The 19,909-nt window shown below is 41.6% G+C and overlaps 1 protein-coding gene across 8 annotated transcripts in view; it reads right to left on the reverse strand.

Annotated features, from left to right (window-relative positions):
* ABLIM3 (actin binding LIM protein family member 3) overlaps nucleotides 1–19,337 on the reverse strand; it is a 312,972-nt gene extending 293,635 nt beyond the window's left edge. For 4 of the 8 annotated variants that reach the window (XM_089659455.1, XM_089659458.1, XM_089659457.1 and 1 more), the window contains exon 1: nucleotides 18,740–19,334. In XM_089659455.1, coding sequence (XP_089515581.1) covers nucleotides 18,740–18,752 — 13 coding nt within the window. In that variant the 5' untranslated portion in view covers nucleotides 18,753–19,334. Of the gene's footprint in view, nucleotides 1–18,739 lie in introns of all 8 variants that reach the window. The other 4 variants (XM_089659461.1, XM_089659459.1, XM_089659463.1 and 1 more) reach the window with 3 other exon arrangements.
* Nucleotides 19,338–19,909: the final 572 nt, after the last annotated feature.

Below are 19,909 nucleotides of genomic sequence, written 5' to 3' on the forward strand. Positions count from 1 at the left end.
GAAACAATAGTTTATTGCATGATCTCATTATCTACAATACAAAAGGAATACAAGCTTGTCTTTAGTGACTAATCTGTTGAATCTGGTAATTAGATGTTGCGTGTAATCTGCTAAAAGGCATAGAAAATAAATACATTTAAACCCTGTGCACACCTTTGCATAGAACACAAAACAAAAGATGTGTCATAGGACAACATGAGGACATTCCCTTCTATGCACATATTGAAATAATTAAGCATGCATGTTTTTCTGTGCATTTTCATGTGCACATATAGTGCGATTTAATGCGTTTGCATGTGCTATCAGCCCTGAAAGTAGATTCTTTCAAGGCACAGAACATTGATGTCACTGCAGGAAATCAGTCCTCACTGGCCAAATTAAAATTGCATGATGTATGAAAACATGTATTTGTAATCTTAAATGCATCACAATGCTTAATGAAAATGCTTGTCAACGATGTACAATGGACGGTAAAACATGCATTAAGAAATGGACATCGGCAGACACAGATAAATGTGGACTTGGGCTTTAAAGCCAGCATTGTTACTGCTGGTATTGGGTCTCTGTACTGTCTGTGTTTGGACAACTATGCCCACCAAGCACTGTCCACAAACTACCCTAGTTTGTCGCCCCAATACTAACAACATAGAAATCTACTGACAACTCTGCCGCAAGCTTCATCACCAATCTTGTCTTAAAATATCACCTAAACTGACTTCCCCTCTCCAGCTCTCAAGCTACTTTGTCTCCTCCTCCCATGCTTATCTCCAGGACATCTCCAAAGCCTCTCCCATCCTCTGGAACCCTATACCTCAATCTGTCCCACTCTCCCCCACTCTGTCTACTTTTAGGGCATTCCTGAAAACGTATCTCTTCAGGTAGGCCTAATTCGTCTCCAGCTAAAAACAGAACTTTTAATTCTTCCATCATTTCATCCCTTACAGTTATTACCTTTTGTACCACTTGCCCCACCTTATTACATTTTAAGCTCTAATGAGCAGGACCCTCCTAACCCTCTTGTTCTGCATTATTATTATTATTATTATTACTATTATAAAACAGTATTTATATAACGCCAACAGTTCGCTCAGCGCTGTACATTACAATGGGGGACAATACATGAGACAGTACAATAACAATACAGTGCGAAACACGAGGGGTTCGAGGGCCCTGCTCCTTGGAGCTTACAATCTAGGAGGGAGGGGATAGTGGTATGGGAGGAAAAGCTGTGGGGGATGGAGTGGTAGGAAGAGTGGAGGAGATCGGCAGTTAGCAGAGGGTGAGGTAGGCTTCCCTGAAGAGGTGGGTTTTTAGGGTGCGCCTAAAGGAGAGGAGAGTGGGTGATAGTCTGATGGATTGGGGTAGGGAGTTCCAGAGGATGGGTGATGCCCTGGAGAAGTCCTGGAGGCGGGAGGAGGAGATCAAGGAACTAGAGAGAAGGAGGTCTTGTGATGAGCGGAGAGTGCGTTTTGGGTGGTGTTTGGATATTAGGTCGGTGATGTAGTTTGGGGCAGAGTTATGGACAGCTTTGTACGTCAGTGTTAACAGTTTGAATTTGATCCACTGGGCAATCGGAAGCCAGTGGAGGGATTCGCAGAGGGGGTGGCAGAAACGGAGTGGTTGGTAAGGTGGATGAGTCTGGCCGCTGTATTTAGGATCAACTGAAGTGGGGATAGCATGTGGTGAGGCAGGCCAGTGAGGAGGGAGTTGCAGTAATCGAGTCGTGATATGATGGAGTGGATGAGCTGCTTAGTAGTTTCAGGGGTTAGGAATGGGCGTATTTTGGCGATGTTGCGGAGGTGGAGTCTGCATGAGTTTGTTAGCGATTGGACTTGGGGCTGGAAGGATAGATTGGAGTCTAGTATGACACCTAGTACTCTGGCTTGCAGGGTGGGCTTGATGGTGGCATGGTTGGACGTGATGGAGAAGTCAGTGGGGGGGGGGGGGGTGCGCGGGCTGGGGAGAAGACTAGGAGCTCGGTTTTGGAGAGTTTCAGTTTGGAGCGATATCCAATCTGATATGTCGTTCAGTAGGCTGGTGATTCGGGCGGAGACTGAAGGGGTAAGGCGAGGGGTCGAGAGATAGATTTGTGTGTCGTCAGCATAGAGGTGATAGTTGAAGCCGTGGGAGTGTATCAGTTGGCCAAGGGAGGAGGTGTAGATGGAGAAGAGAAGGGGCCCAAGGACAGAGCCTTGAGGGACCCCAACAGAGAGGGGGAGTGGGGGGGAGGTGGTAGTGCTATAGGTAACGCTGAAGGAGCGTTGTGATAGGTAACTCTACTGTCACCATTTATATTGTAAAGTGCTGCACAAATTGTTGGTGCTATATAAATCCTGAATATTATTAATAATACATGAAACACAAAATAGTTTTTTGAACATTATTGGGCTGCTGTTGTAAAGCAGTACAAAGAGCAATAATGGCAATTGCATACAGTGGTCGGTTTCAGACGCTTAATTTCAGGAGGCCAATGGTGGTCTTGAAATTTCCCTTAATACAGGTTTTAGGTGAACAAGATATGGAAAGAAAAGCTGCCAATGGGATAAAACAGCATGGCCAGAGAAGAACTTTAAATAATAAATATGTCACAAACATGAATTATGTTATTAAATATACAAAGCCAAATACCATAATGAGCTCTTACATAACAGGTTTCACTCAAGGGCAGATTAACCTGCAGGTCTTTGACAGCACCACCCAAATCAGTTGGCAGCTGTTCTGGGTGTAAAAGGAAGTCACAATATCCATTTGTAGCTATGACATATGTTCTCATTGGCCATAAATGCTAAGTGGCTACCATAGCTGACACGATGTTGGAGCTTAAAAAAAACACACACATATATACAGATACACAACACTCACTTAGCCGACGTATAACCCTCTGTTCTATTGACTGCTCATTGTGTGTCCACTAACACTCTTTCTGCAAGGACAGCTAATCAAGGATACGCAACAAGGACATTCACATTTAGCATGAGTGCTGTATATTGGACTATCTCTGTTCATCTTTTGGGGAAAAATAAAGCAAATAAGACCAAAAATAACAACAGCTAGACAGTAATCATATTAACAGACTCTAATTTATAAAATAAAAAGAAATAGGTCACAATTTTGAAATCATCCTTTAATAGATTTAGACACTGTCCATGCTTGAACTTTTTTCAGCACAAAGCTTGAGGCTCAGAAACGCTCATCAAGTAAGATCCCATTATTTCCAATGGCCCCTGTTCACACTTGAGCATTCTGTCGCCTGTAGCAAAATGCTGTCACTCAAAAAAAGTACTTGCACTACTTTTCAGGCAGACCAGAGCATTTTGCTCTTATAGACTTGAATGGAAAATGCCTGAACAGTGGGAATGAGCGTTTTTCAAGCGTTTTTTCAGGCATTTTTCGTTCAAACAGCAGCTATTTCCATTTCTATTGGCCACAGCAAAAAAAAAACCTAAATAAAAAACGCCTATAAATCTGCTCAAAAAATGCTCAAAAATGCCTGAAAAAAAAGGCTTGAAAAAAAGCCTGAAAAACTCTCAGCTCAGTGTGAATTTAGCCTTACTAAAAATGGTCAAATAATCCATTCTAGCTTACTTACTTTACATTCTGTTCCCAGAACATTCAGTTTCTCTGTGCTACTGCATGCATGTTGACCTGCTACCCAATAAGGGCGACCCATTCATTTTAAATGGACTGCCAATTTACCTTCTTTCTCCCATTAAAAGATGAGGAACTGTTTATGCCCACTGATGATGGGGTCTATTTCTACTCCCACTGGCCACAGTCTGCCTCCTTTCCCCTCCCCCAAAGCCTAAAATATGGTAAACTGGCTCTTTGCTTAGAAAGTTTGGAGACCGCTGAATTAGATCAACTGAAGGGGGTCTTACTATTATTGTTGGAATTATATCTTTTTTCTGTAATACATAGAATGCAGTGGGAAAAATGGGGGCAGCATTTGGGGTTTGTGTATATAGTGAGTAGGTTATAGACCCCAGATCCCTCCATAAAGAGTACCTGTCACGTACCTTTTGCTGTCACAAGGATGTTTACATTCCTTGTGACAGCAATGAAAGTGATAAAAAAAAATTAAAGTAACAGTGTAAAAATTAAAAAATTTGTAAATTAATCATTAAAAAAAAAAAAATTAAAGTGCCCCTATTCCCTCGTGCTCGCGTGCAAAGGTGAATGCACACGCCGGTACTGCACACATGCAAAGAGCAACCATCCCACACATGTGAGGTATCACTGCAAATATCAGATCATGGGCAGCAATTCTAGCACCAGATCTTCTCTGTAAATCTAAAGTGGTAACCTGTAAAGGCTTTTAAAGTGTCACCTATGGATAGTAAAATTGACATAATTTATCGCCGTTTTAAATTTTAAAGCGTGACATGTTTGGTATCTACTTACTCAGCATAGCATCATCTTTTATATTTTAAAAGAAAATTGAGTTATTTTTGTGGGGCATTAAAATTCAAAGTGTATTATTTCCTCAAAAATTGCATTTGAAAAATCATGAAGCAAATACAGTGTAACATAAAAAATTGCAAAACCCACCAATTTATTTTTTAGGGCCTCTGCTTTAAAAAAATATACAATGTTTGGGGGTTTTAAGTAATGTTCTTGCAAAAAAAAGACCTGATTGCTACATGTGAACAAAAAGTGCCAGAAAAAGCCTGGTCCTTAAGTGGATAGGAACAGTCAATAAGAATGTTCAATATATTGTCCAATTAATAGGTACTCAGGACCTAGATAAAAAGGTTAGAATGCCAATTTTTGCCTTTCCAAAGAAATATTATGTCTATCTGTTTGCTTATGTATAAATCTGCTCTGGACAATTTCTGCATTCATTTTAACCATATTTTAGCAAATGTGAAAGTAACTCCGTAAAATTTCCTTTGTAATTTTTAGACTTTTTAGAGATCATTTGCCAAATATTTAATCAATAATTCATGTCGCACTAAACCAAGTACAACATATTACTTTAAATGGAGGAAATTATTCTAACCAGACAGTAAGGACGCGTTTTTTTGCAGTTCTCGCTGGTCCTGTTTATTTTTTAGGTTTCGTTGTAAGCTTCTGTTGGTTATGCTGAGTATTCCAATTAATTTTGAATCATTTGTATATCAAAATACATGTTAAGCAACCAGACTTCACAGCTACAAAATATACAGGTAAAGTGAATGAGGAGACTTAGCTACCCATCTCTGTTCTTTAACAATACTCACAAGGTGGGGCACAGAATAATCTCAGATGTGTGTCTTCCAAATACACATCTATTAGTAAAAGTGATTAAAAAAAAACATGTCCCTAGACAACTTTTAGTTGAATCCTCATGCACACTGGACGTTTTTACAGCTGTTCTTGGCTGTTGACGTTTTTTTCTACAGCCAGTAGACCCCCCAGCATGTTATCCTATGTGTCCATGCATACATAGACTGTAATCAACGTTTTTTGGCAGAGACGTTTTTTGGCTGGAAAAAGCCCCCAGAACTAGAGGGTTTCTAGAGGAGCTTTTTAGCTGTAAAAATGCACTAACACTGAAAAAACACGGTAAAATGCGGTAAATCACAGCAAACCTGCATTTTTGGACATTTTTTTGACCAAAAAAACTTTTTTTGGTAAAAAAAAACGCTGGAAAAACTCACGTTTTTAACGTGACTTTACACACCTAACATTACCAGCGTTATTAAAACGCCCAGTGTGCATGGAGCCTGAAAAAAAAGCCTTTCACAGAGATAAAGGTCTCAATTTTACCAGTTCTGTATCATTATCTCATATCCACCACTCTTAAAGTTTAATACGTCTGTCCATATGTGCTCTGCATACAGTGGACCTCTGCTAATTTGCCACTTCCGGCCCTGTTACTATTTACTCACACTTTCTGATTGTATACTACACCTGCTTTCCACTTCTGCCAACTGGCTTTGTTATTATTTTTGGTAGCAGAGTTCCTCTTACTGAGGGACTGTCCTCCATATGGTTATCCGATGTGACCAAAAGTTAATAGTCTGAGACTAAAAATACTTGTTTACAGGGATGCATTACCATGTGGTACTGATGTAGCTAAGACTGAGGAGGCTTAATAAAAGATATTTGTTATTTAACAATACGAACAACATCTCATTCCATTTCAAACTGTCATAAACTTGAGAACTTTGTAGTGGAAAATGGGGCAGAGTGTGCCAAAGAACAATGATCTCAGTAATCATTAAAATAGAAACATGGGATGACCTAAATCGGAACTGAAGTCAAATAAAAAAATTGCTAGTAGGCAGAACTTTCCAGCAGATGTCAATATTTTTCATGGCAGTTGCAGATCAAACAGAGGCTAAGATGGCAGCTTCCTTGGCTGAAAAGGATAGGAGGGTTTAATTTCGATTTAACTGATGTGCAATCTTAAAATTGGAGTCTGGATGCAACAAAAACCAGTTACCAGCATACATTGAGTGGGAATGTAGAGTGTGATATGCATAAGCAGCCAATTTTCTGAGATATCACAGTACCTTTGTTCGGCGTAACCATCCTTTGCTGCAGGTACTCAAATTGGGTGATCAATTTTGATGTATGTCTTGTCCCTGAATAACCCCTTTAATTACTTACAGGAAAAAACACCCCAATCCTGTGCTTGTGAGTGGCTTCCCAATGATAACAAAGGATGCATGGGCTGAAGCCAATCACCACCTACATGATCCCACTTTTTACTATTATTATACAGGATTTATATAGCGCCAACAGTTTGCGCATCGCTTTACAGAATGAAGGTCAACATTACAGTTACAATACAATTTGGTACAAGAGGAAACAGAGGGCCCTGCTCGTTAGAGCTTACAATCTAGGAGGAAGGGTTGAGTGATACAAAAGGTAATGGCTGTGGGGGATGAGCTGATGGAGGAAATAAAAGGCAGTTTACTAGTTAGAAGCAGGATATTCCTGCATGCCTCTCAACATGGCACTGGGGCAATGTATGCTGGGAGTTGTCACACAGCCAGTAGGTAGTGATATGGTAGCAACCGTCTGTACACTCCTCCACTGCACTATTCTTCAAAAGCAGCTGATGCACAAAACAAGCCAAAATTACCAATCCAAATATGGTATTTAAACTTATATTTTTAGATAATAACTGTGTTAAAACAGCTGATAAAAGTGTTACTTTTCTTGCATGCTTGGAGTTCAGCTTTAAAGTGGATGCATTAACAATACAGAATCAGGACATATCTACTAACCTGTAGCAATTGTTATATCACAACACACAAAAATATAATATAATATACATTTATAATTAGAAGGAATAGACTGTCCTCTTTTAGATGATGGTGAAAAGAATTATGTCATCCAGATATTCATAAGACAATAACACATCACTGTGAACGCCAAAATACACTGCTGAATCTGGGACAATACTGTACAACCCTGTAATTCATTTTGTGCTGTCACCACCCAGGAATTTAGTGCAATGAAAGACACAATTAAACACACTGTCCTTCATAACGCATTTCTAATTAAATCAAAGTAGACATGCAACGGGTCATAAACTAGTTTTAGAAATTATATAAAAACATTAAAGCAAGGCAAGCTTGTGTAAAAAATAAGCTGATTAAGGATTTCACCAGAAGGGATGCTATCTTGTGACATTTTCATTTAGTATTTTGCAAATTCAGCACATAAGGTATGATAGCCACATGTTTTAATACTATAAACAACAGGTCACAAAAGAAAATTCCACTTCTTGCAAAAGAAAAGGAAATATACCAGTGGAAATATGAAAACTTTACTTTTTAAAACTAACCACAAGGAAACAGGCTCTGTCCTTTTTAAGAGCCAAAATCTTAATGCTATTATATATCTATCTATAGATTTAGTTGGCACTATATAATGCAGTGACATACAAGAAGTGACTGTCATAGGAGCTTGTCTCCCCTTTTCTCACTTTGTACAATCTTTCCTCCTGCCTTCTGTTAGAAGCAAAGCAAATCCTTCCATCCTATCCTTGTTCTCAAGCATGCATGTCTGCAGAAGTTAGACACATGATCCTAAAGGGTTTTCGACTTGTTATCACCTTCCGAGTCTCTTTCTAACAACTGCAACAAAACTTAAAGTATATATCCAGCCTTTCTTTTTTCTTAGATAGACTGAGGCAGAATTAGGCTCCATGCACACTGGCTTAAAAAAAAAAGAAAACACCAGTGTCTCAGGATTGGATCCTTTTGGGAAGATATACGTGACGGCATAGCTAAGATTCTGGAAGTAGACCTCCCCCTTTCACCGTCACACTTCATGCTCCATGTCCCCACTATTTCATTCACACGCTATAAATGTAGCGCTCTCTCTCATTTGCCTAATGCAACTTTTTGAAGAGCTCCTGTGTTCCTAATCATGGGGACTGGATCAAGAAGGTAACTGAGATTATGGAGGCCAAGGAGTGGTTAGCCACAGGCAGGGGTACAAGAGGCCACTTTTACTCCATCTCTTTTACTCCACCTGGGCACCTTGGCAGCGGTATACTACTGGGTCAGATACGACCCCCTCTAGCCTTGACATTGTCTCACTAGCTTAAGCAACCCTTAATTTCAGTAACTTGGCCAAGCGAACCAACAAACCTAACCTGGTATCAATGCACACTGTCATTGCATAGTGAAAACAGCATTGGGCAGATATACCTCCACCACAATATCAGTACTGTGAGCGAGCATTGTGAACAACACTTCTGCGGAAACCCGATTAGGAAACACTGATCTACAGTATGTGCTCTGTCCAAATGATGCTGCGTTCCAAGATCTCAGCATTACTCTTATTTGAGCTCTTCATCATGCACTATAACAGAAAAAACTGTTTTAACTGAGTGGACAAAAGGTATTAACTAAGAGGACAGTGACCACAGGTGGGTGGTTCCTGCATACTGATGTAGGGATGCCAAAAAAGTGAGTATGATCTGGGCAGGGCCACCTGGAACGTGGGCATATTGTGGATGGGGTGACAGTTTTGCAGGGCCTGGGATGAATTTGATGACAAGCATTTAACAGTAAATCCTGACAAAGGTTCTAACCTTGTCCCACTTATCCAACTGATCTCTCTAAACTGTAAACTAAAACTGAGGCAGATTTGAATTACAATCTATGGGGAAATAGGGTGAATGCACCAATCTGAAGAGGTCATCTCAGCATTCACCTTTCAATGAAAACTATATCGCTGACTTTCAGGGAAGTGTACAGCAGTTTCTGTATCCAAAGGTACGTATTTTACTCAAAAAAAGAGAATCGGGAGGGAACATATTTATTTTTTGGATCTAATTATACAGTTATCTTTTAATATCAATGAGTGACGTTGGTAATCAAAGGTGTAGGGACAATGTCAGGGCCTCCCTCAGGGTTTGACCTTCCTAGGTCAGAAGACCTTCCTCTGTAGGCCTTCCCTAATACCTGACTGATCCCTTCTGGGAAAGCCACTGTACTCTGAAGCAGACCATGGCCAGGGATGTTAACAGAGTGTTACCCCTACAATCCTTCAGAATGTATGTCACTACATCACACCAATGCATATAGTGTGGAGTGCTGCACGTTGTAGTGCATTTGTTACCACCAACCAATAGTGTGAATTGGCTGTAATACCTTCTGAATCACTAGTTACAATAACATTAGATCAGAAATGGTAAAGATAAGGCAGTGTACTGGAAATTGGGGAACCAGGGGAATCATCTTTAGCTCTGTCACCTAAACTAGCCTAGATTTTGAAAGGTCTATGGACTATTTATTATATTCATGTCAGCCAGGCAACTAGCATTTTAAGAAGAAAAACACAGTAATACCCCTGTATACCCTCCATTTTCCTTATGACAGATTTCTAAAGAACAGGAAAACATACTCTATATCCTAAATTTATATAAAGCAGTGTTCAATAAAAAACATCTGCCACAAAATTTGTATGAATAAAAGGGAGATTTCATCTTATACTATGCTGTTTTCAAAAAATGAGTAGTAGCGATACAATGAGTTTGGAAAGTACTGTAAATTGTGTTAAAAGTGCATCATACATACTAGGGGGAGTACAACTGGGGGGATCAATGGTGGAGAAGGATCTGGGAGTTCTGGTAGATCACAAGATTAATAATGGCATGCAATGCCAAGCTGCGGTTTCTAAAGCGAGCAAAATCCTCTGTTGTATTAAAAGAGGTATAGACTCCAGAGAGAGATATATCATATTACCCCTGTACAAATCATTAGTAAGACCTCATCTGGAATGTGCAGTTCAGTTTTGGGCACCAATTCACAAAAATAACATAGGGGAACTGGAGAAAGTACAGAGAAGGGCAACTAAACTGATAAGAGGCATGGAGGAGCTCAGCTATGAGGAAAGATTAGAGGAACTGAATTTATTCTCTCTTGAGAAGAGGAGATTAAGGGGGGATATGATCAACATGTATAAATACATCAGTGGTTCATATAGTGAACTCGGTGTAGAGTTATTCACCCTGAGGTCATCACGGAGGACAAGGGGGCACTCTTTACGTCTGGAGGAAAAGAGATTTAATCTCCAAACACGGAAAGGTTTCTTCACAGTAAGAGCTGTGAAAATGTGGAATAGATTCCCTCAAGAGTTTTTTTCTGGCCAGCTCAGTGGATTGCTTTAAAAAAGGCCTTGATTCTTTCCTAGATACACAGAATATAACTGGATACTAACATTTATAGGTAACGGTGATCCAGGGAATAACAGATTGCCTCTTGGGGGATCAGGAAGGATTTTTTTCCCCTGCAGGAGCAAATTGGATCATGCTTTGCTGTGGTTTTTTTGCCTTCCTTTGGATCAATTGTGGGTATAGGATTATAACCTTTTTTTTTGGTTGAGCTGGATGGACTTTTTTCAGCCAGACTAACTATATAACTATGTAAATCTCAAAACAATAATGAGATGTATTGCAGCTAACTGGTCCCTAGATGTGATGACTGAATTTGTTTTTTGTTTTTTTCAGGCCTTTCCCATTATTTTGACCTTGACTGTACCTGGAGAAGCAGTGTTGTCACCCTAAGACAGTAAGTGTTTAGGACACCTCTCCCACTCTACTTCTCTAAATCATAGGAGGAAATGTTCTGTAGTCCTGACACTTCCTGGTGGCATTGCTTAAGACAGAACTGCTCTGGATTTCTGGCAGAATCAACAGGTATTTTTTTGTACTTGTCAAACAGAAATAACAGAGTTTGTTCACGGTTGCTAACTCAGTCTAACTACATCAAGCATTAAGTCATTTTGGAGAACAATGAGACTTATTTAAATTTCAAACTGCTAAAGGTGTAAAGATGAACCATGCACTGTCCACTCATTACATTAGGGTCTCCACCCCTGTATTAATCACTGTATTATTATGCAGGACTTATATAGCACCGACAGTTTGCTCAGCGCTTTACATTGTATAAGAAAACAACAGCAGTGAGCGCTATTCCTGATAGCGGCTGAGCACTCTAAGCAACCAATAAAACTTACAAGCAATAACATAAAATAGTGCAGCGCTGAGATAGTGACAATAAGACAAAAAATTGTCCACTAAAAGTCTTGTTCATAAGAACGTATCCAGTGTCAGATGTGAATTCAGAATTGGTGATCCGTGTGGAAATGGCTGGAAAACGCACTCACCAGAAGTAAGACACATAAACGCAGTGTGCATTAAAAGCTCATGGGTCATCAATCCAGAGGGAAGTAAAGCTGGTCCGGTTACAGGAATGGTGGGTCCCTCCTCCGTAAATGCAGCAACAGATCTTCCTTCTCTCGATTAGAAGTAGAATTCCAAGATCCAGGTTCTGCAAGCAAAAGCTCCTCAACTCCCTTGAGGAGCTTTTGCTTGCAGAACCTGGATCTTGGAATTCTACTTCTAATCGAGAGAAGGAAGATCTGTTGCTGCATTTACGGAGGAGGGACCCACCATTCCTGTAACCGGACCAGCTTTACTTCCCTCTGGATTGATGACCCATGAGCTTTTAATGCACACTGCGTTTATGTGTCTTACTTCTGGTGAGTGCGTTTTCCAGCCATTTCCACACGGATCACCAATTCTGAATTCACATCTGACACTGGATACGTTCTTATGAACAAGACTTTTAGTGGACAATTTTTTGTCTTATTGTCACTATCTCAGCGCTGCACTATTTTATGTTATTGCTTTACATTGTATGATTCATGTACAAAATCTCACCTGTGGGGAAAGAAAGTTAAAAGTTACATTACCCTTAAAGTGTTACTAAACCCAGGACCTTGCATTCACTATATCTGGTCTCCCACAGTACACAGAACATGGAATCGCAATTATTGTAGTAAATATAAACTGCTAAATACCTTTTCTCATCAGCAGTTAGAGCAGTCTTGTGACTTCTATCAGTGTCCAGCCAAGCACTGGTTAAAGCTTTTAGGGGGAGTTTTCATATTGCGCTAGGCAGTGGTGTATTTAGGTTTTGTGCTGCCCTAGGCAACACAAAAATCGACCGCTGCCGCCCCAGCGGTAATGCCCCCCCTCCCCCCCCCCTGAAAAATGTCACCTCGCGGTAAATACGCCCATGCTTTCCACCAAGTGTAGACCCCCTCAGTACAGACACCCTCTCCACCAAGTATAGACCCTCCTCACCACCAGGTATAGTCCCCCCTCAGTACCGCAGTACAGACCCCCCCCTTCCTGAGAACAGACCTCATTCCCCTCTGAGTATAGATCCCCCCCCTCTGTCAGTAAAGACCCCCCTCCCACTAAGTACGGACCCTTCTTCATCATTATAGACCCCCCTCTCTCAGTACAGATCCCCCTCAACTAGTGCTAGTAGAGAGGTGGGGGGTCAAATATGTGCTGGAGGGGGGCACTTTGGGAGGGGAGACTGCTTGTGCTCTTGTGTGAGGTCAGATTTCAAATCCAAAATCAACTTCTAGCATAGATCCTCTCCCCTCCCAAAGTGCTCCCCCCCCCAGCACATATCCTCTTAACCCCCCAATCACTCATTTTTTTTAACTTGCCCCCCCTTCCTGGTCACTCTGTCCCCCTCCTCTGCCCAGGAACAATATAAGAAAATTGGTACAGACCTCAGATCAGTACAGACTTACACAGCAATGTCTCTCCTCCTTCCCCCTCCTCCTCCTGTGTGCATGTAGGCAGCAGAGGAGAGGGAGGTGGCTTCGGTGCGCTCTGCTGGTAGCCAGCCGGGGACAGAGCTGCGAATCAGTGTAGCTGGCGCGGTGTCAGCTCCGTTGCCCCTGCCGATGGACCCTGCTTCGGTTTGCCTCCCCATTGCAAACACAATGAGCAGAGCTGAGCGCCGGCCGCTCCCAGTCCCAGCACTCAGATCACTCTCCTGTGTCCTGTGTCACTTCCGCCCCCCCTGAAAAATGCCACCCTAGGCAAACGCCTTGTTTGCCTTGTATTAAATACGCCCCTGACTCTAGGAGGATGCAGAACCCCTGTTGTGGGTTTAGTAACACTTTAACTTTGCACTGCACGGAGTGATGTAATGATCCTTCAGCAAGATCTCAGGGAATACTGAGTGATCCAAATCTCTCAAAATTAAGCTCCGGCACAGTATAGGAGCATCTTCTTGTTAGATTTGGGATTCTCATCCCTCCAATGATCATGATATCACCCTTTCCTTATCATCACAGGCTTCAGAACTTGGGGCAAAGGTAAGTATATGTTCTAACTTTTTCCGCACAGGTGCATTGTTGTACATCCATCATATTGCAGTTTAAGAGGGGGTGGGGGCCCTGATGTAATGAGGGGTCCTTGCTTTACAGTGCACGATTCAGTTAAATGTAGGCAATTACAGTAGCCCCTCAAACCTTCCAGTCATGGACAAATGCCAGACTGCTCTGACATTTTCAAGCCTTGATGGAGCTTATTGCTAAGCCCCCAACCAGGACACATTCCTATTGGTCAACACCAGGCCTTTTTTTCTCAGAGAATAGGTGCAGGAACTCCCCCCTTCTGAGTCACCCCGTGTTTCCACCCCCTACCAATCTCCAAGTACTGTTCCTTGGTTCCATCCCCTACCCACCTCCAAGCACTGTTCCTTGGTTCCACACCCTACCCACCTCCCAGTACCACTCCTTTTAGAGAATATAGACCCAAGTATCATTTTGTGGTGCCAAGTAATTTTTATGGAATTTGTTTATGATAACAAGAAAAGCAGTAAAATAGATCCCCTGTAGCCAGCAACAATAGATCCCTTCAGCAACAATGGACCCCATACATACAAAAAAATGACCTTATGTGTAATAAAATGGAACAGAGGGAAAAAGTATTGAACACATGAAGAAAGGGAGGTGCAAAAAGCCAAGACACCAAAAATTTCATGCCAATAGCACCTTTAGAAATATATTTTCCTAGAAAAAAAGGTGATGTGTTTAATACTTATTTTACCCGATGTATTTTAGATGACCACATACCTTCTCACAATACTACCATTAACAGTGGGATCAGGGATTGTTTGTGTGTCTGTAGCCACCTCCATGGTCCTGGCCAAGCCTGCTGGGGGGAAAGTTGCATTCTGGGTGATCGTTACCACTGTACCTAAGGTAGGCTGATATCTCCTGCTCCCATCCTCCAAAAGCACAGTAATTTAAAGTGGTTGTAATGGCTTAAGGTTTTTGACCATAATGCATTCTCTGAATCAAGCTAAAAAAACTTTCACATGCTCAGCATCCCCCCAACCCCCCTCCCAAATACTTACCTGAGCCTAATCTCAATCCTGCGCTGTACCCAATAGGGACTCAGGAAGCCATTGGCTCCTGCTGCTGTCAATCAAATCCTGTGGGGAAGGAGTGGGTGGGGGATGGACAGGGCCAAGCCACACTGTGTGTGTGCGTGTGTGTCAATAGATGCACACCACCTGGTTCAAGATCAAGCCCACATGAGTGCCTCCATTGCAAGAGGAGGTTCAGGCTGCTCTCTGTAATATTCTTGCATAAAGCAGGTAAGTATAAGATTGAGGGTTGAGACAAACCATTTAACAATGACAAGGGGTTCATCTTCTATTCATTTAGGTAAAACGTTTATCCCAAAAGGAAAAATAAATGTTGCTGTATATGTGTCAAAGAAGTGTTAGCTGGTGTTCGGCTTTAATTTGTTAGTCTGGTCTATGCTGCTGTCCAAGGGTGTCTCCATTGCTCCTCATCCCAGCCACCCTAAGACAGAAAGTATGTTACTGGCCACATCATCAGGTTCAAATAAAGAAAAAAAGCCAAAAAAGATAACTAATGGAACCACCACAGTTAAAGAAGAACTTAAGTTCCACTTTTAAAACCTGCAAGAAGACGGGCTCTTGTCTCTACTGCAATAAAAGAAACCTATCTGTCTGATCACAGTCTTCTTTAGAATATATACTGAGTGCGCATGCGCAGCTCAGTGTACAATACATTCAGGCAGTGGGCCTGAACAACTGTACTCCTCCGCATGTGCAGAAGTGACATCATCCTTCATTGGCCAACTAGAACAGCTGCAGCCTGTAACTCACAAGAAGCAAAGTAGAAGACAGCAGTTCCAGTGAGGGAAGTCACACCGTTCAAGGGAGACAAGTATTGCAGAGTTTAGGTCTGCTTTAAGGATTGGTAAGCTGCAATATACTATATTTCCGTATTTGGGTTTATTACTGTTTTAATGAGTATATCTAAACAAGCAGAAAAAGAAAAACAATCTTTGAAACATTAAACCTTTCTACATGCTATGTCTGATTCAACTTTAAACTTTGTTCTGTGTTTGGCCTCATGAAAAATCAATAAAACATGGTAGCAGTGTAGGTGGTGACATTGACCTGTCCTCAGCATTCCAATGACATGAAATGGCTCTGCTTGTAGCAATGCATTTGCTTTAGGGTTAGACTTAATTGGGCATCTAACCTGTCTGACTAGAGACCGTGACAAAACAGACACTGCCTGGTGTAAGAAGATTATTATTATTATATTACACAATACTGAAATGACTAGGACACTAATCAAAATATAACCATGATTATATAAATATAGGTATTTCTTTTTAGACTGAAGGTGTTCTAATAATAAATATTTCTAGTGTCAAGCCCAAGGTTTTCACAATGTGTACATGTACATTACAACTCTCCTATCTTCACCAGAAATGAATCAAAGGTCATATTCTACTGCATGAACCTATACGAACGTACAAGATTCGAGGCTAGATGCACACTAAATCCATATAGCAACCGTGATTGTGCTTGGAAAAAAATCATTCTACAGATCACTACTTTTCACGTTTGCATATTTATTTTTAGATTCATGACATCAATGCTTTGAGCACCCATCAAGTTCTGTCTCCTCTTATTAGCCTTCCTTTACATCTCTTGGCTCACAACCTTGGAGGTAGATGTCCATATAAGCCATCTCGGGGAATAAGAAAATACCGTCATCCCATTATTCTATTTGCCCAGCAAAATGTGTTGGTCCACTGTTAAACCATTGATCCAGAAGGACTACACCTGGATCGGTACAAAAGTCCTACAGTTTAGAACACTAAGCCTATCTTTGCAGGCAGACGTAAAACCCAATTAAAGAACACTAGTAACAGGAAAAAAAGGTGTGAAGTTGTCAGACCAAATCTACAACACAATGCAAGTCAATGAGGAAAAATTGTGAAAGTAAAAACACGCCTGTAAAGGAATGCCTTTGTATGGTGTGATAGATTGGTGGCCATTCCTAATACAAAGCTTTAGTACATGGCTTCTGTCCTTGGATAACACCTAATCAAGACAGGCGGAATGCTATTGTTCCATAAATTCACCTTCACAAAGCAGGCAGGTTTCTACAGACTGGATAAGGAAAGCCTACAGCTTATGGAGATATTCTTGTGGAGCTCATATTTGTTCTACACGTCTGACAAATGTGAAACTTGAACCATTAAAAGACCTGTTCTTAGGAGCTCCATCCAACCATCAAGTTACCATCAAGCAAACCCCATATATCCCATAAGGAACCCAAGAACAGACAAATGATTACCATACTGTGTTCCACTGCTAGGGAGTCATTATTTTCAGCTAGACCCTGGCACCCAGGGCACATGCCCCAGGTCATCTATTGAGTTCTTGGGTCTCTTTCCAGATCAAGGAACCATCAAGTTACCTTCAAGCCAACCCCATAGATCTATTCCTTTTGGAACCCAAGGACGGACAAGTAGATAACCATACTGTGTTCTATCATTTGGGAGTTGTTATTTCCAGCTACACCCTGGCACACAGGGTATGTGCCCCAGGTCATCTGCTGAGTTCCCCCGGGTCTCCTTCCAGATATAGAGATGAAACATTCTCTGTATGTTACAGCTTTGGAATTCTGTCCAATTTTTTGGCTTATCTACTATTTCTCATGATGTGATGAAGTGTTATGACCAATTCATTTAAAAAGATTAGTCTTACGCTGGCCATACACTATACAATCTGATTGTACAATCTCCTTTAGATCTACCAACAACTATGTAGTGCAAGATCCTGCCTGATCGGATACAACTTGATTGGGTACTTTAGGTAGGTCATCGCTCATATTACATAGGTTTCTAAACTTGTGATTGTAGTGACTCCTAAGCTGGTCATACACTATACAACCACATTATGCACTCTGCTATAGACTTTCCAACAATGATGTAATGTAGGGCATGCGCAGTAGGACAGAAACTGATTGGATTGTGTAGGTTTGTCCTCATATTACATAGTTTTCGTAAATGATGGCTACTTTAGTAGATTTGATCTAAATGGTATTGTACCAGCCTCAACCTTTGAATCTATTAGGACCCTGGATATGTATGGCTACCCTTATAGATTTGATCCAAATGGTATCCTGCCAGTCCATCAACCTTTGAAACTATTAGGACCCTAGATATATGTGGCTACCCTTATAAATTTGATCCAAATGGTATCCTGCCAGTCCATCAACCTTTGAATCTATTAGGACCCTAGATATGTATGGCTACCCTTATAGATTTGATCTCAATGGTATCCTACCAGCCCCTTAACCCTTGAATCCATTAGGACCCTAGATATGTATGGCTCCCCTTATAGATTTGATCTAAATGGTATCCTACCAGCTCCTCAACCCTTGAATTCATTAGGACCCTAGATATGCATGGCTACCCTTATAAATTTGATCTAAAAGGTGTCCTGCCAGCCCCTCAACCTTTGAATTTATTGGACCCTAGATATATATGGCTACGCTTATAGATTTGATCCCAATGGTGTCCTACCAGTCCCTCAACCCTTGAACCCATTAAGACCCTAGATATGTATGGCTACCTTTATAGATTTGATCCCAATGGTATCCTACCAGCCCCTCAACCTTTGAATCTATAAGGACCCTAGATATGTACAGCTACCATTATAGATTGCCAGTCCCTTTGAATCCATTAGGACCCTACATACGCTCTCACGTCCCACCATACGCTGACAAGCTTGTGGTACCACCATGACCATATATTTGAAGGCAGACACGAAACAAAGGAAAACTCTTTGGGGGTTACCCAACAACACAACCCGAAAGGTCAATTAAAGAGTGCAAAGTGCATCAAAACCACGACAACCAGAAATAACCTGGAGTGAGAAGAGCAGCTTGCTATGGGTCCCTGCACTTTGCACATCATGCCTGATGATTGTTAGACTTTCTATAGAATTGATGGTGTGCTATGATGCATTGTAACACAATAAGAAGACATGAATAGCAATCCCAGCCATCACAGTGCAATGATCCATGGTCACCTAGTGGCTCTCCAGGCTAGCCATGCCGGTGGGGTACTTACAGCTGGTGCTCATGTTGCTCTTCTTGTCTAGGAGGAGAAGTGAATGAGCCGGTGCCGGCCGGTGGGAGCTCTATGACAGCTGTGATCAGTAGTCCCAGGTTGGTGTCCTCCTCTTAGAAGCAGCAAGTCCCCGGAGCGTCCATCCAAGCCATGACCCCCTCCACACACACTGACAGCTAGGCAGGCAGGCAGGGCACTACACACATGCACTGCAAAGGTCACCCAACACTCAGACAAAAGGGAGGTGACTGTGTGCACGAGGGATGGAGAGAAGAGGTAGGTAGTCAGGAATGCTGCTCAGAGCACACGCCTAGAGGCACCAGCCGCCTGTCACCGTCCCCAGCACTGTCACCACTACAAGAGCAAGAGCAGCACTTGGGGGTGTGGACTGTGCAGACGGAGGGGGGAGCTAGTCCAAACACACAGCTCATTAGCCCTGAGTGCTCTTTCCTCTGCCTGGCATCATCCGTCTGCAGCCTAGGCAAGGCAGTGCAATGGTGTGCTGGGAGTCCTCCGGGACAGGAGCAGGGTGAGACAGAGAGCACACGATCCCTGCCAGCCACTCGCCTCTCGCGTGGACTGCTGACACCTACTGGACGCCCACAGACTCGCACCGTGCCTGCCATATGCTCGCTCGGCAAATCAAAGCAAACAGCGGCTCGGGATCAAAGTGAGCTAATTCACTGCTCAATTAAAGGAACGGAGCTTTCCAATGGACGAGAAAAAAAGGGGAAATGGTCAAAGCAAACAATAGATAAGAAAAAGAAAATCTATGTAAAAAAAAGGAAATGTGGAACAAAGATATCAAAAAAGAAATTCTATCAATCTGTATAGGAGCTTTCCAATAGAAGGAAAAATAGTCAATAGATAATGGTCAATAGATAAACAGGAAAATATGTGTATAAAAGAAAAAAGAAAAGAAAATCTGTCAATGTATATAAGAGCTTTCCAGAGCTTTCCAGTGGAGGAAAAAAGAACATTTTCAGTACAAACAATACAAAAAAAAAGAAATACATTTAAAAACAATATATATATATATACACACACACAAACATAGTCTATTAAGGAGCTTTCCGATAAAGGTAAAAAAAGAGAGGGTAGTCACTAGAAAATGGTCGATAGTCAATGTACAATAGATAAAATGGAAAATAAGTGTATAAAAGAAAATAG

The sequence above is a fragment of the Staurois parvus genome, unplaced genomic scaffold, assembly GCF_062004578.1.
Source record: "Staurois parvus isolate SC_StPar_1 unplaced genomic scaffold, SC_StPar_1.0 ptg001158l, whole genome shotgun sequence".
NCBI classification, from domain to species: domain Eukaryota; kingdom Metazoa; phylum Chordata; class Amphibia; order Anura; family Ranidae; genus Staurois; species Staurois parvus.